Source organism: Xenopus laevis, chromosome 7S, assembly GCF_017654675.1.
Source record: "Xenopus laevis strain J_2021 chromosome 7S, Xenopus_laevis_v10.1, whole genome shotgun sequence".
In the NCBI taxonomy this organism is placed as follows: domain Eukaryota; kingdom Metazoa; phylum Chordata; class Amphibia; order Anura; family Pipidae; genus Xenopus; species Xenopus laevis.
Window position 1 is genome coordinate 4914637 of NC_054384.1, and position 17347 is coordinate 4931983.

Sequence of the window (17347 nt, forward strand, 5' to 3'; positions counted from 1 at the left end):
CCCGTGAACTCCCATGGCCAGTGAGTAAAAAAAATTAGGGGCATTTGCCTGTGGGGGGGGGAGGCAGTTAGGCTGGGGGGATTTTTTTTATTACAGGGTTTAATTCTCTAAGATCAATCTTCCAGGTGGCAGGTGACTTTATGCTAATTTGATAGGTGTAGGGGTAACCGGTGTGGGCTGGCACATACCCTAACTCCTCCCATCAGTTGGTACCAAAGTCTGTACATTTAGAACTGATATCAACATGGCCAATAGGTCGGCAGCCACCACTTTTTGTGTCCCCGGTCTGATCACAGAGAAATGGATTTAACGGTAAAACAGGGAAAGTAGGCTTTTTGTTAAAGGGGGACACGGGGAACGTATGTGGACTTAACAAAGCAGTCCCAGAGCCAGTGGGGTGGGATACTATAGGTATATCTGCCTTACTGCACCACTCAATGCAGAACTTTTTGGCCAATGGAGGACTCGGCTGAAGAAAAGGGGTCCAGCTTGTATAATGTAGTAAAGGTCTGTACGGAGGAACAGCTGGCTGCAGATCTGCTCCAGGGAAGCTCCTATTGCCCTTTGTTGTGTTGTGATCTGTTCCGGCAGTGATTTCCCTTTAGACAAGTAGAAGCATGTCAGTTTCTCTAATCCTCCTCCCAATGAAAGTCTAGGACGCTGCGTGACACTTCTGGCTGCTGAAGGGATTACAATAAGGCCTGGGTTAGATAAAGTCTTTGATCTTTGCAGGTATTTGTGCGATTCCCTGACTACGTCCAGGGTGTGAGTCTTCGTTCTTTCTGATTGTTGTGATCTGGCCAGAGATGGTACAAAGATCTCCTGATTCATGTTAGGCAGAGACCACTTTGGGCAGAAAGCAAACTGTGCGCAAAACAGCCTTGTCGTATAGTATCCCTTGATCTTAATGGGAAACTTTTTCATGGCTGGTGTACAACTTCTCCTTTTGGCAATTAGAGCAACAACTACAGGACAGGCAGGAAAAAGTCCTGATTCTTGGGCCTAATACACCTTGTCTGCTCTGTTTGCCGCCCAGGTCAGATCTAACCAACATGGAACCAATTGTTTTATTCTTCTTATACGACCTGAGTGGTCTGGGTTACTTAGGGATCATCTTAAATGATCAAAATAATATCTGCCAGAAGCACAAGACTGATTAATAATCAGAATATACAGACTGCACTGGGTCCTGTTTTATGTAATCTAATGTGGATTTTATAGTTTTTGTTTTGTTTAATAGAAACTTTCTCCAACTCTGCAGAACCAGTGGCTGCAGCAAAATAATCCTCCAAATAGAATCCCAGTTTTTGTTTAAATCTGGCTCCATGATCTTTGTCCCTGCAGCTGGAGTTGGAGACATTAAAGGGGATGTAAAGGCAAAACTAAAATCCAATACAAATCTCTACACAGTCGCTGACTGCTCTACAGGGAAACAAACAAAGCTGCTTGAGTTCTGCATGGCTGGGAAGTAAGGCAAGGGCTCCCCCTGCTGTTTATAAGTATGATTGTTTCCCTGCAGAGCAGTTAGGGACTGTCTTGACAATTCCTATCCAAAGCAGTAAATGAAGGGAGAATTTCACTGCATACAGTCAGGTTTCTTATAAAACCGATAAGACATTTTTTAATTAAAGTATATTGGAGATAGGTTTCTTATTCATTATAGAAAGTAGAAATTTGATTTTTTTTTTTCCCTTTACATGCCCTTTAAATGGCTTGGCACCATTTCTAATAATTCAAACTGGCAGTAGCTTGGGGGTTGCTTCCGATCGACAGACCTAAGTGAATCAATTGCACACCCCAGGGTTCTGTCTGTCTGAACCTTAAGGCAGAACCAATTTACCCGTTTAGATTTTTTTTTTAAACTTTTGAATTCAAGTAGCGTTAATATTTCCCTCATACTTTAATGGGAACAAGATGCAACTTATTCTCCCATGGGAACTTGCACACTGCATATGTGACTAATATAAGAAAATCTGGTATTAAATGGACTTTCCTGCTGTCTGTCTGTTACAGCTGTCGTGTTGCCCTATGGTGCAAATGAAAGAGGGTTGATGGGAGTTGCCAGTCGTATCCTCTTTGCTTTGTCTCAGCAGCAACACATCGGTGCTTTGCATTGTGGGTATCATGGGCTTTCTCTAGGCACCTGGGCAGAGCAAATATGGTGGTGCAAAGGTTACGCTGAGCCTCCCACTAATGGGTCAGTAACATAAGGAGCAGTTTGACAGGAATATCTGCTGCTCTGACCCCCTGCTCTTCTGCTACTGACAAGTGAAACATGGAGACTGCCCAGGGCAAGGTGACTGCAATACACACTAACCCCCCCCCCCCAGGACATGGTTTGCCCCAGACACAATTGATTGCGAAGTGCCTGACACTGATGTTCTATAGATTACTGCTGGGTCTTAACTCCTCCAGGTCTGGCAAAGTCTGCTGGGTCTTAACCCCTCCAGGTCTGGCATAGTCTGCTGGGTCTTAACCCCTCCATGTCTGGCATAGTCTGCTGGGTCTTAACCCCTCCATGTCTGGCATAGTCTGCTGGGTCTTAACCCCTCCATGTCTGGCAGTCTGCTGGGTCTTAACCCCTCCATGTCTGGCATAGTCTGCTGGGTCTTAACCCCTCCATGTCTGGCATAGTCTGCTGGGTCTTAACCCCTCCATGTCTGGCATAGTCTGCTGGGTCTTAACCCCTCCATGTCTGGCATAGTCTGCTGGGTCTTAACCCCTCCATGTCTGGCATAGTCTGCTGGGTCTTAACCCCTCCATGTCTGGCATAGTCTGCTGGGTCTTAACCCCTCCATGTCTGGCATAGTCTGCTGGGCCTTAACACCTCCATGTCTGGCAAAGTCTGCTGGGCCTTAACCCCTCTATGTCTGGCATAGTCTGGTGACAGTGAATGATACATTAAATAAATGTTACAGCACAAAGAATCCATATATCCACTTTCTATTTGTTTATCTAAAAGGGCTGGGTCTAGGGGTGCAGAGGGTCCTTATTCCACATTCTACACCCCCCCCCCCCCGTGCCTAATGGCCAGTGAGTCGGCTGTCAGAGGTTTTGTTACAATTTACAGATTTGAATTCAGACCCATTTATTCTGCAGGTCAGGGACAGTTCCCTCTTGTGCAAAATACCAGCCAACGGGTAAGTAAAACTTTACAATAAGTGAATGAGGGGGTATTCTAAGCACTTTTGCAATGTACATTTGTTTTATTCATTCCAAGATATTAAAGGGGTTGTTCACCTTTAATTGAACTGTTGGTATAATGCAGAGAGGGATATTCTGAGACAATTTGCAATTGGTTTTCATTTTTTACCATTTAAGGTTTTTTCAGTGATTTAGCTTTTTATTCAGCAGCTCTTCAATTAGCATTTTTAGCTTTTTATTCAGCAGCTCTTCAATTAGCATTTTTAGCTTTTTATTCAGCAGCTCTTCAATTAGCATTTTAAGCAATCTGGTAACTAAGGTCCAAATTACCCTAGCAACCATGCCTAGATTTGAATAAGAGACTGGAATATGAATAATGATATATGTGTAGCCTTACAGAGCATTTGCTTTTTAGAAGGGAGTCAGTGACGCCTATTTGAAAGCTGCAAAGAGTAAAAAAAAGGCAAATCACTATAAAACTATAAAAAAAAAACTAATTGAAAAGTTGCTTAGATTTAGACATTATAGAACATACTAAAAGTTACTTTAAAGGTGAACCACCCCTTTAAGGGATACATGTACTGTTAATATGAATGAATTTTGTTACAACAGCGCCATCTGCTGGTCATTTTTCCACCAGTCTGACCAGCAAGTAGTCAAGTAAGTTGTCAGGAGAAAGAAAGAGGCTGATGTTCTTCTGCTTAGGAAAGATGTGAGAAAGATTTCTAATTTTATTCCTAAGCAGAAGAACATCAGCCTCTTTCTTTCTCCTGACAACTTCCTTGACTACTTGCTGGTCAGACTGGTGGGAAACTGACCAGTAGGTGGCGCAGTTGTAACACAATTCATTCATATTTACAGCACGTGTCCCTTATCTTGCAATTAAAAAAAAATAATGATTGAAAATAACAAAAGTGCTTAGGATAGCCCCTCATCAGTTTTACATTCACTTATTTTAAAGGTTTACTTATCCTTTAACCACCTGCCTTGTGCCCTAATGGCAAGAGCTTGTGTCACTAGGGCTGAGCTGCTCATGCTCCCGAATTCTATTTTTTGTTTTTGCAATTTCAGCAATCCAGTTGCTAGGGCCCAATTCACCCTAGCAACAATGTATTGATTTGAATAAGAGACTGTAATATGAGAAGCCTGAATAGAAAGATGAGTAATAAAAAGTAGCAAACTAGGAATGCACCTAATCTAGGATTCGGCCGAATCCTTTTGCCCGGCCTAACTGAATCCAAATCCTAATTGTATATGGCAATTAGGGGCAGGGAAGAAATCGCGTGATTTTTTTTTGTCAAAACGAGGAAGTAAAACGGTTTTCCCCCTTCGCACCCCTAATGGCATATGCAAATTTGGTTCGGTATTCGGCCGAATGTTTCATGAAGGATTCAGGAGTTCGGCCGAATCCAAAATAGTAGATTAGGTGCATCCCTACAATAAACATAAATAAGCATCCTTACACAGCATTTGTTTTTTAGACGGGGTCATTGACCCCCCCCCCCATTCAAGAGCTGGAAAGAGTCAAAAAAAAGGAGGAAAATAATTAAAAACTACCTGAAAACTTGTTTAGAAGTGGCCATTTTATAATCAACGTATAAGCATTTATTTAAAGGAGAACTAAAGCTCAATCATAACTAGACAGTACAATATACAATAAAAACTCAGATTTCCTTTTTTTGTTTTTGGTAATCTTACACCAGTTTTTCTTTTGGTTTGTTTTTTAGAGGTCAGACCAATACACAATATAAATGCACTTCCCTGGTTTTTACACCATTTTTTTTTCTTGTCCCCTGATAAACATAAAATGGGGGTTTTATGGTGTTGTGACATTTCTATTCTATGTGTACTGTATATTGTGAGTGGGTCCCTAAGCTCAGTAAGTGACAGCAGCACAGAGCATGTGCAGTGAATCAGCAGAAAAGAAGATGGGGAGCTACTGGGGCATCTTTGGAGACACTGATCTTTACTGCTAAAGGGCTGTGGTTGCCTTGGGCTGGTACAGAACATGGAATGGGTTTTTTTTTTTAGACTAATTCTTTGTTGGGCTTTAGTTTCCCTTTAAAGCAACAGAAACCACCCTGTGTAGCTCTGACCCTGGAGGACTGATGGTTTGTGATAGATACAACAATGCTCAAATTCACCCCAACCTAATCTTCGACCCCATTGGTTGGGCAGTCACACATATTGGCGCCATTGCTTTTAAAAGGTTTCAGTTGTCCTTTACAGGGGTGATTCACCTTTAGGTAATGGAATGGCTAATACTAAGCAACTTCAATTGGTCTTCATTATTTATATATTTTTTATAGTTTTTTTAATAATTTGCTTTCTTCTGACTCTCTCAAGCTTTCAAATGGGGGTCACTGACCCCTTCTAGAAACCAAAATGCTCAGTAAGGCTACAAATTTATTGTTATTGTTACATTTTATTACTTATCTTTCTATTCAGGCCTCTCCTGTTCATATTCCAGTCTCTTATTCAAACTAATGCATGGTTGCTAGGGAAATTTGGACCCTAGCAACCAAATGAAATCGCAAACTGGAGAGCTGCTGAATAAAAAGCTAAATAAGTCAAAAACCACAAATAATAAAAAAAAAAAAGAAAACCAATTACAAATTGTCTCAGAATATCCCTCTCTACATCCTACTAACAGTTAATTTAAAGGCAAACAACCCCTTTAAGGATGCAGAACCCTGTTTAAAGGGCCAGGCCTCCATAATCATGTGACTAGGCTAACCCCGCCTTCCCTTGTATATTATACATGGGGCACTTTTAATTCAACCATCTATTCTATGTTGAACTTTGCATTTAAAGAGACAGAGCACAATTCTAGCAGTAGCAAACAGGCCTAATATTTCTCATACTTCAGCCTTGGATTTGCTCTGAGGACACCCGTGTGTTATAGACAGAGCGAGGGACTGGATTTACAGCCTGTAGTGAGGGTCATAAGTCACTGCCATATTCAGTGAGGTCACAACAGGGAGAAGAAAACAGCCGTCAGCAATTCATCAATCCCCCAGCATGCATCAGTGCTATGTCTGACTCCAATCTCAGCTCTGCAGGGTCTGAGGGATCCTCGGCTGATCCTGGTGCCCCTTTGGAGGGCTGCGCCCAACCTGCACCCAACCTACAAGCATCCAGCTGGCTGTTTAATTGAGATCCTAGCAATAAGTGCAGGATAATGTCACACATCATGTATTGGACATCAGTGACCTTGTACCTACACACGAATCCTCTCATCTAACCTGTTTGGGTGCTGCTTGGAGCCCATTAGTCTAATGCTTTCACCTTCTCTCTCTCTCCTTGGGCTTCATGGATCTGTGATAATACTTTGTGTGAGCTCCTCTATTAGCTCCATGTCCTCCCTATATCCCAAACTCACATGCACGCTATACAGGGAACCCATTCATGTATTATAAGGGATAATGTACCCCCTACTGTAAATGATAAGGATATTAGAAGTCACTGAGGGGTTGTTCTGTGACCATATAAAGGCACAAGGCTGCAGGCTGAGTTATACAGGGAACTCTGAGTATCACTCATGTATTATAAGGGATAATGTACCCCCTACTGTAAATGATAAGGATATTAGAAGTCACTGAGGGGTTGTTCTGTGACCATATAAAGACACAAGGCTGCAGGCTGAGTTATACAGGGAACTCTGAGTATCACTCATGTATTATAAAGGGATAATGTACCCCCTACTGTAAATGATAAGGATATTAGAAGTCACTGAGGGGTTGTTCTGTGACCATATAAAGGCACAAGGCTGCAGGCTGAGTTATACAGGGAACTCTGAGTATCACTCATGTATTATAAGGGATAATGTACCCCCTACTGTAAATGATAAGGATATTAGAAGTCACTGAGGGGTTGTTCTGTGACCATATAAAGGCACAAGGCTGCAGGCTGAGTTATACAGGGAACTCTGAGTATCACTCATGTATTATAAGGGATAATGTACCCCCTACTGTAAATGATAAGGATATTAGAAGTCACTGAGGGGTTGTTCTGTGACCATATAAAGGCACAAGGCTGCAGGCTGAGTTATACAGGGAACTCTGAGTATCACTCATGTATTATAAGGGATAATGTACCCCCTACTGTAAATGATAAGGATATTAGCAGTCACTGAGGGGTTGTTCTGTGACCATATAAAGGCACAAGGCTGCAAAGGTGATTTTTTTTTTTTTAATAGGAATATTTCACAAAAAGTGATAGTGATGTCACAAAGCAGTGGATATAACACATATTCCCAGGTCACACGCGGTTCTTGTTCATCACAAATGTAGAACATGGTTTGATAGAGAAGTACAGTAAATACATTAATATGACCCAAACACGAGGCTTTAAACATTTTGGTGTCGCTTCACCCCCAGCAGGTTCGTTTACAAGGATATTTGCTCCAGCCCCCCAGTGTTATTGCAGGGCAGCTGCACAACTGACACTTATTTACCCAACAGCTCAGAGCTGACAGTTGCAGGCGCTAAGGTTGAGGAATTGGAGCAGAATTTCCTTAAAAGTGATTTCTGGATCATCAGGGGACACTGGGGAATTGGGAAGGTGATAAATTCATAGTCACTCTGATGAAGCGTTTGTGGCACCTCCTTAGGGGGTTCAGCCTGAGGGTCAGTAGTTTAAATTTAGGGTGATTGCAATAAGCCCAGTTTTAGGGTCAGGTACATCTAGAATCTTGTTATGGTGGTCTGGGCTGAATTAATACCCAGTGTGAGACCCACGCCACTGCATTAGAGTCTGACGACTGGCAGGGTCGCTGGGAGTTATAGTACAAGCGTTGGGGAGGTACAGTCACAGTTCTACAATCCTCCAGAGTCATAGAGAGGATAATAAGGCGGATCCCTGGGATCAAACAGGCGTCACAGTGGGTTAAAGGCCCAGCAGACAAGGGGTGCACCCAGGGTCCCACTGTATTAGCCCCACTGTATCTTATTCATTTATACTCGGTGTTAATCAACATGGCAGCACCTTATAGACATCCCTGATCTATTTGTTCTATTTGTGTATCTGCACGTCGGAGCCTTTCCTTGTCACCTGTTCTTGCACCTTCTTCATACAGTCCGACCCCCCCCCCAGAGCTCCGACCCCCCCAGAGGCCACAGGCCCCACCAAGTGACCTTTACATAAAGGTTGTGTCCCCGCAGCTGAGGCTAAATTAAGAGTCTGCCCTTCAAACGCTCACATTCCTCCGAGGAGGCCCGAAATAGATCCAGGACCTGAATGGAAGGTCACATCCAAGACACTGCGGAGTAATGTTCTGCCTGGGGCTGAGTATTAATACTGGAACATACTGCCGCCCATATCTGCACCCCCTGCACTAACCTCCTGTACCCCAACACTGGAATAACACACATATATGCTCCCTATATCTCACCGGCCTTACGGCTATTGTTTCACTACAACTCCCAGCATCCTCGGCTCAGTCACAGCTCAAATGTTCCTATTGTGTGTTTTCTGCAGTTCCTCCTCTACATCCATATCAGTCTGCACTAGAATAATACCCAGGGTACTCGCCTGCCCCCGACTGGTTAATAATACTATTCATCTACAGGTATAGCATCCATTATCCGGAATCCTGTTATCCAGAAACTCTGAATTACGGAAGGGACTCTATTTTATCAAATTCTTTTCTCAAATTAATCTAATTTTTTTTTAAATGATTTCCTTTTTCTGTGTAATAATAAAACGCTTGTACTTGATCCAAACTAAGATATAATTAATCCTTATTGGAAGCAAAACCAGCCTATTGGGTTTATTTAATGTTTATATGATTTTCTAGTAGACTTAGGGCAGAGACAAACGCTCAGATTCGGGGAGATCAGTCGCCCAGCGACAAATCTCCTCTTCTTCGAGGCGACTAATCTCGCCAAACTGCCTCCCGCTGGCTAAAGTCTAAATCGCCAGCGGGATGGCAATCGGCCTGATTAGTTTTCCAAAGTCGCCCAAAGTTGCCTCGCGAGGAAACTTCGGAACACAAAGCCAGCGGGAGGCAGTTCGGAGAGATTAGTCGCCTAAGAGGCGATTTATTGCCGGGCGACTTAATCTCCCCGAATCTGAGCATGTGTCTTTGGCCTTAAGGTCCAAATTACAGAAAGATCCAATATCCGGAAAACTCCAGGTCCCAAGCATTCTGGATAACAGGTCCCATACCTGTATTAGTGGCCTGTGCCACAGAGCTACACAACACTTTCTATCCCAGAAGCCATGGGTTAATGCAATGACCCTTGAAAATGACTGATGTGCCCTCTAATGGGTTAATAGGACAAAGCTCCTGCGCCCAGAGGATAAGAGAGTAACGATGAACTGTATCCAGTGATGAAACTGATCCCAGGCTGCTGCGCATCTGTCGCTTCTCCTCTCCCATATACTGTTATAGGCCACCGTTAACCCTTCCACTGCACAGGAAACATGGGCTGCAATTCCGTTTAACCCTTTGGCGTCTGATCCCAGGCCAGGGCATTAACCCCCTGCAGCCCAAGAGCTATAGCTCTGACCATCTGGATCAATAAGAGATAAATTCTAATGATCCGTTGCTAAAAAGATTGTCACATCAATGTTTTTGAGCTCAGCGCTCCTCTCCACACCAGAATCCCACAGTGTCTCCATGCTTAGTGCCTAATTAGCTGCTTATAGCATTCTGCATGGCTGCATAAAAGTCCCCACAGCCTGCATCAGTCTGGGGTGCATGTGACTTGCCCGATAGAAATCAGTTAAACCTATTCTAATCCTGATACAATATCTGGCAGTCTGATGACTCATACCCACATGCATTTCACCTGCACTCAGGTGTGGCCCCTTCTTATTCCCGCAGGGGAGCGCAGGAGTAGACGTGCTGAATTCTTTTCAATGGGGCTGGACTCACACAGACGCATTTAAGTGCCAAATGCAGGTAAAATGCAACATGCTGTGTCCCAACCTGCGTTCGGCGCTTACATGCGTCTGTGTGAGTACAGCCCCATTGAAAAGAATTCAGCGCGTCTACTCCTGCGCTCCTCTGTGGCTGAACGCATGAAACCGGAACTCAGGGGAGCGCAGCTTCAATCGCCCGTGAGTAAGGGCCCTAAGAGCCCTAACAGTGCCGAGCAGACTATCAGGCAGCAGATCTGCAGTGCAGGGCTAATAAATAATGCATTTACATCACCTGGAGCAGTGGATGAAAGAATTGCCAAGCTGCATCGTTGGCTGGAGCCTCATCCCCCACAGACACACATGCGGCATGTCCTCATGGCAACATAGAAATCAGCGCAGGCTGCAGCATAAGCAATTACTAATTAATCGTGCAGGCTGGAGGCGGCTCTTCTCGACTATTATTTTAAAGGGGAACTGCACCACATGTTTATTTGTGATTATTTTTATCTTTGTGTTATTGACGGATTGAGCATGTTTTCTTGCATGTTAAATGTATTCATTGTACAAGTCTGCTGAACATGTCGGCGTATCATAAATACACGTTATTAATAATAATGCATGCTGCAGACTGAACTGATTTATGTGCAGCCACGCAGCATGCATCTGAATGGATTGCTAATTAGCCAGGCAGCCTGTGGATTCCATATGTGTTTGGTTTTAAAGGGGTGAGGTAGAAAACCCTAAGGACTCTTACAGACGGACATTTGGTCCAGCCTCATCCCTCTAATGCTGCTGGGCATATAAAACAGACAAGCTGCATGGCTCCTTTCCATCTGGTTGCTAGGCAACCCTGCAGGGAGATGCACTGACCGCTCTGTGGTGGCAAATGAAGGGCATGAAGTGCAGCAATCACATTAATGAGTGACATTCATACAGTGTAGGACCCCAGTGACCCTGTGTAAACATATGGGAAGGGAGAATGAAGATGGAGCTGTGACATTGAGAGGAGACAGTAGGGAGAATCCATACTTTGCAGGTGGGGGAGTTGCGCCACTATGAGAGTAAGAATAACAAGAAAGACATGGGGGCGGATGCGCCTCTTTTAGCAGCGTTACGGGAACAGCACGTAGGCTTTTCTAGCAGTGCAGACAGAGAGGGCGGGGCGCTGCAGGCCCTCACGCCACGATTTGTCACCGATTGTTGGTGGGCGGGGTTAGGTTGCCCCGCTTTGCCGGCTATATAAAGGCGCTTTCGCATTCTGCTCGTCACTCTGCAACAGGACACAGACTTCAGAGGTGAGTCCGGAAGGACATTGGGCTGGGCGGGAGGTGTGACCCGGGGCTAATGATGTAGGACAGGATTCAGTAGTTCCTGCAGTTACTGCTCAGCTTTCCAGCCGGGGTGAGCACTGAGAGGGGATTCTGGGAAATGTAGTTTGTTTCCTGATACAATGGCGCCTGTGGCTGAGAGAGAGGCTACAACTTGTTGGATTAGAGGCCTGGGGAGATATTGGGGTGAAGGGGGTCCAGTAGGGCTTTGAGAGATTTTGGGAAGTGGCAGACAAGGATTAATGGGGGGCTGAGTTGTGCTCTGGGGAGGGAGTGGGGGGTGTTGTGGCTGCAGGGGGGGCTGTATGAGCACAACTTGGGGGCAGCAGACTGGTCTGGGGGTTAATGGTGACTGGTGGCACAGGGAATGGGGTACAGGAGATTTGTGGGGGTTAATGGGGAATGTGAGGGACACCCAACTTTCTGCCTGTGCCGCCCCATTTATTTCCTTTCTTGTTTCAGGGGTTGATAAACCAAATCAAGTGACTACAAAAATGGTGAAGGTTGGAATTAACGGGTGAGTAAAGGGGTTAATGAGGTGCATGCTGGGTTAATGGGGGGGGGGTGTTGTGGATTTAGGAGACTAAATGTCAGGGGAATTGAGTTCTTAGGTTTAGTGTTTGCTCAGAGTAAGAGGGGCTCTGGCAGGGAAAGGGTTACAGACCTCTCAAATGGTTAATGGTCCAGGCCTGTTGCTCAAAATGGCGGCTTCTTCTTAACCCCTCCCCTGCCAGAACCATGCAGAGTGTGCAGCCTCCTCACGTCCCACTGAGTCACCGCTCCCCCCCCTCTTCATCTGATGCCGCTTCCAATTGCCTCACCTTCTGCCAGGAGGGGGGGGGTACAGTCAATGCATATGATGGTCTCCCCAGTGTGTGGCTCCTGCATCTCAAGGTCACCCCCCCCCCCAAGGTTATCAGTGTCCTATTGATGAGCTGCGCCTGGGTCCCTGATGCACGGCACCTCCAGTGGGGAAGCCCCTCCCTCCGGCACGTTCACTAGTCCCCTGACTATTTTATTCTCTTAGTGACTTAATCCTTGTGCAGCACCGACCGATTAACATGGAAGTCTCTAGAAGGCTCGTCCCAGATGCTAAAGTAGAACACTGAAATGCAGCCTTTTCACATGCATAGCTCCCCCCCAAAATCTCTACACCCCCTCCTTCCCTTGACTACACCCCCATGACTAAGTAGGGCTCCTATTAATAGAGGGGATGTTATTTACAGTTGGACCTTCTCATTGTGCCCTGTACGTCTCTGCCAGATCCTCCTCTACTGATTCCCCACAATGGAGGCTGCTCCTGTCGCTCATCTGCTCCTGTCACTCAGGCTCTGGCCAGTTTATTATCTTGTATAGTTACAACTCCTCCATATTGCGCAGCACTGAGTCATGTCTTGGCCTTACTACACACCCTCCTGTCCTTACAATTCACTATTGAACTTCACCCCTCGACTAAGTTCAGCCCTGAATGTGCAGCGACTCGGTAGTTTGTAACCTGCAGTGTCAGGAGTCGCAACCAGCAGACTGTGATTATTGCCTCTAATTACAGCCTTTCATGTTCCGCATCATTAGCAATTCTTGTATAAACAGGCCCGGGCTGATGGGGATTTGGCTTGTCGGTGGGTGTAACATTTTGTCTGTTTTGCCACCAGTGTAAAGGGCAAGTACATTCTGTCCTGCATGGGTTTTAGTGGCAAACACTTTAGTGGAAGTGGCATATATATAGATGGATAGGATTAAAGGGGAACTATCATGAAAATGTAATCTAAGCTTCAGCATACTGAAAATAACCACTTTCTAAATATAATCTATTAAATATTCTGTTTGTGAAATCCCATTTATATTCAGGATTCCTCTCTCAGCATCTGTTTCTCTTCATTCTCTCTTCATGCAGCAGTTGGGTGTCAGATATTCACTGACAGTTAGATCCAATATATCTTATAGGGGGGCTCCTTTTGCCTAGAAGATGTATTAGATCTCACTCTATTAAACTCACCAGACATCATGTCTCTCTACATGCAGAATTTGTGCAAAAGGCAGTTATTTTGTTAGATTTTGTTTGTACTGGAATCAGTTATTTGAGTGAGCTCTAATACATCTGATAGGAAAGGAGCCCCCCTATAAGATATATTGGATCTAACTGTCAGTGAATATCTGACACCCAACTGCTGCATGAAGAGAAACAGATGCTGAGAGGAATAGTGAAGAAACTTATTTCAGAAACAATGCAGAATATTTTATTGATTTTTATTTAGAAAGTTTCTTTCAGTATGATGAAGCTTGTATTAAATTTTCATTTTTGTGATTGTTCCCCTTAAGTGACATCACAGTTTTCAAAGGCTTAAGTAATGTCATATTCATAGTTTAACGCTATAGCTACTTATTTACTTAACCCCTTGTGAATCCTCTCTAGATTTGGCCGTATTGGGCGCCTGGTGACCCGCGCTGCCTTTGATAGCGGCAAAGTTCAAGTCACTGCTATCAATGACCCCTTCATCGACTTGGACTACATGGTAAGGGCCATCGGTTCATCTGCATCTCTTCTACCTGAACATAAATGTGTCAGCACTAACTCCTCCCACTTCTCCAGGTGTACATGTTCAAGTATGACTCCACCCACGGCCGCTTTAAGGGAACCGTTAAGGCTGAGAATGGCAAGCTGATCATCAATGACCAAGTCATCACCGTCTTCCAGGAGTAAGTGAGGTTATGGGCATCTCTAGAATAATCACATGGGGAGTCGGTGGGTTCTCCTGCTTATGAATGCTGTTGTGTAACTATGTCCACTCTGCCCAGGCGTGACCCCTCCAACATTAAGTGGGGAGATGCTGGTGCCGTGTATGTGGTGGAATCTACTGGAGTCTTCACAACCACAGAGAAGGCCTCTGTAAGTAATAATGCTCTGCTTATAGCTCTGGCTCTAGAACCCTTATTTGATTCTAGAACACTGACGGCTTTTTCTTTTACCTGCAGCTGCACTTGAAGGGAGGTGCCAAGCGTGTCGTTATCTCCGCCCCCTCAGCAGATGCCCCCATGTTTGTAGTTGGCGTGAACCATGAGAAATATGAGAACTCTCTTAAAGTTGTTAGGTAAGTGTCCCTTAAGACATGGATACATGGTACCTTAATAGAAAAGCCACAGACGGCTGCAAGCTTCTCTGCGTTACTGGTTAATTCTCACTTAACACATACCAGATAGTGGCTGCTCCATTGCATCTGAGCTGGGGCTGCTAGTCTGTTATAAACTTGCAGGCTCCTTGTCTCTCGGACTTGCAAAATTCCATGCATGGGACTGTTGTACAAAACCATACATTGAAATAAACTAGTGGTAGTCTGGCAGCATATGTAAACATTAAAGTAACAGTATTAGAGTATAATTTTTTGGTGTTACTAATAAAATACCTGTAGGGAGTCTGGAGCATCCTCTGCTGGCCATAATGGGAACTAGGGATGCACCGAATCCAGGATTCGGTTCAGGATTCGGCCTTTTTCAGCAAGATTCGGATTCGGCCGAATCCTTCTGCCCAGCCGAACTGAATCCTAATCTGCATATGCAAATTAGGGGCGGGGAGGGAAATTACATGACTTTTTGTCAGAAAACAAGGAAGTAAAAAATGTTTTCCCCTTCCCACCCCTAATTTGCATATGCAAATTAGGGTTCGGTATTCGGCTGAATCCTTCGTGAAGGGTTCGGCCGAATCCAAAAAAGTGGATTCGGGGCATCCCTAATGGGAACTGCAGCCTGAAAGGAAAAATAAATCAGCAGCTTTATGCTCAGGCCTTGCAATGCAGTCAGTATAAACTATACTCTACAGCAGGAGTCCCCAACCCAGGAGTCCCCAACCTTTCTTACCTGTGAGCCACATTCAAATGAAAGACTTGAGAGCAACACTGGCATGAAGAAAAGGCCTTGCAGATGCCAAATAAGGGCCGTGATTGGCTATTTGGTAGCCTCTGGACTGGCTATTACTACCCCTTTTTATGCAAACTTGACCTACTCTTGAGGCCACTGGGAGAAACATCTAAAGGTTTAGTAACATGTTGTACCAGAACCACTGGCTGGGGATCACTGCTCTACATGATTATTAAATGTTTAGGGACACTTGGTGCCACACGTGGGTCTCCTCTGTACTAAATTGGCAGCCACTTGTGTTTTTACCTGAGTTGCTTAATGTTTATAGTAAATCTCTCCGGCAACTCCCAGTGTTGGCCTATTGGAAGCCCAGCCATCTTATAGTGTATTGGGCTTACCTGCTTGTAGCTGGATTTTCTTCTGTTGTACTCTGTCCCTTTCATTTGGGCTCGGAGGGAACATTAGTTTAACCTTCCTCCTGTTTCTCCCCCACAGCAATGCATCCTGCACTACAAACTGTCTGGCTCCTCTCGCAAAGGTCATCAACGACAACTTTGGCATTGTTGAGGGACTCATGGTAAGTTGTGGCAATCGAGGGCCCAAGACTACTGACAGTACTGGTCCCCTCACCCTGTTTTAGTTGCCATCACTTTCATTGTAATTGTCTAAGAGGGAGGATAGTGGCAAATGTTTGTACACTTGATAGACTAGAGTTCAGGTGTTGGTAGAGACAAATGTCTGACTCTGGAACTTTTCCCCCAGACAACTGTCCATGCTTTCACTGCCACCCAGAAGACTGTGGATGGCCCATCAGGGAAGCTGTGGAGAGATGGCAGAGGTGCAGGTCAGAACATTATTCCCGCCTCAACTGGTGCAGCAAAGGCTGTCGGAAAAGTTATCCCTGAGCTGAACGGGTAGGTTGTGGCTCAAAGGCTGACACTTCAATATGAACTTCATAATATAAAACCAATAAACATGTTTGTTTCATTATATCATGAATAGAAAAATAACCGGAATGGCTTTCCGTGTCCCCACCCCAAATGTGTCCGTCGTGGATCTGACCTGCCGCCTGCAGAAGCCGGTGAGTCTGGATTCAGTTAACCCTGTGACTGCTGGTGCACATTGTTGGGTATTTTAACCTTCTCTTGTCTCGTTCAGGCCAAGTACGATGACATCAAGGCCGCCATTAAGACTGCATCAGAGGGCCCAATGAAGGGAATCCTGGGATACACACAAGACCAGGTAACTGATATTCCTGTAGGATGGGTGATACTCCAGTTAAGTGTCCTAAGCTAATGGTACTAAACAGACCACACAATCTCTTGCTATTAGGTTGTCTCCACTGACTTCAATGGTGACACTCACTCCTCCATCTTTGATGCTGATGCTGGAATTGCCCTGAATGAAAACTTTGTGAAACTGGTTTCCTGGTAGGTTTTTGTTTACTTCCCTCTATAGTTGCCCCCCTCCTACAGTTCTCGTCTCTAAATTCTCCTCTCCCCCAACAGGTATGATAATGAATGCGGCTACAGCCACCGTGTTGTGGATCTTATGTGTCACATGGCATCTAAGGAATAAGCACTTGTCACCTGTCAACCCCTCTTCTCACTGAAGGGGTCCAGAGTCGCCCATCCTGCTAGTCTGTCACTGTTTCTGTGTTCCTAAATAAAACCATGATGAAACATCACTCCCTTGTCCTGTCTCTATGGGTCTATAATGGATTCTATAATGGGGTGCAAGTCTCGGGTGACACAATAACAAAATATTAAGCAGTCGGGTGAAGGCTTTACATCACTGTGTGACTTGTCAGGGCTAGTCTAGGGAACTAGTTGGCTGTCCTGCAAGTGGGGCTGGAGAGTTTGTTTTTCATGGAACAATGGAAACTCCTCTCCATAAGGAGTTTTCTGAACCTCCAGTATATAATACAGAAAATGTTTGGGTGTATTGTAAAATGACAGCTCAAAGATGGCTATTTTTTTTCATGGTGTCCAGCACTTGAAAACAATTTAGCTTGTGCTGCATTGTTTAAGGAGTTGCAGAGAACATAAACAGCCATACATATGTTTCAACCACAAATAGCTTCAAGCTGATTTAAAATTTCCTTTGTCCCCATGTATATTTCTTACCACATCAAATTATTTGTCAACTGTTCCTGA

The 17347-nt window shown here is 44.6% G+C and overlaps 1 protein-coding gene across 1 annotated transcript; it reads left to right on the top strand.

Annotated features, from left to right (window-relative positions):
* The first annotated feature begins 11294 nt into the window (after positions 1–11294).
* On the top strand, positions 11295–16876 carry gapdh.S (glyceraldehyde-3-phosphate dehydrogenase S homeolog). Its single transcript, NM_001087098.1, is given in 12 exon segments — positions 11295–11306; positions 11802–11856; positions 13753–13852; positions 13930–14036; positions 14136–14226; positions 14313–14428; positions 15687–15768; positions 15954–16105; positions 16194–16272; positions 16350–16433; positions 16524–16621; positions 16700–16876. Coding segments are annotated over 11 exon segments (1002 nt in total). The 5' UTR covers positions 11295–11306; positions 11802–11833; the 3' UTR covers positions 16770–16876.
* Positions 16877–17347: the final 471 nt, after the last annotated feature.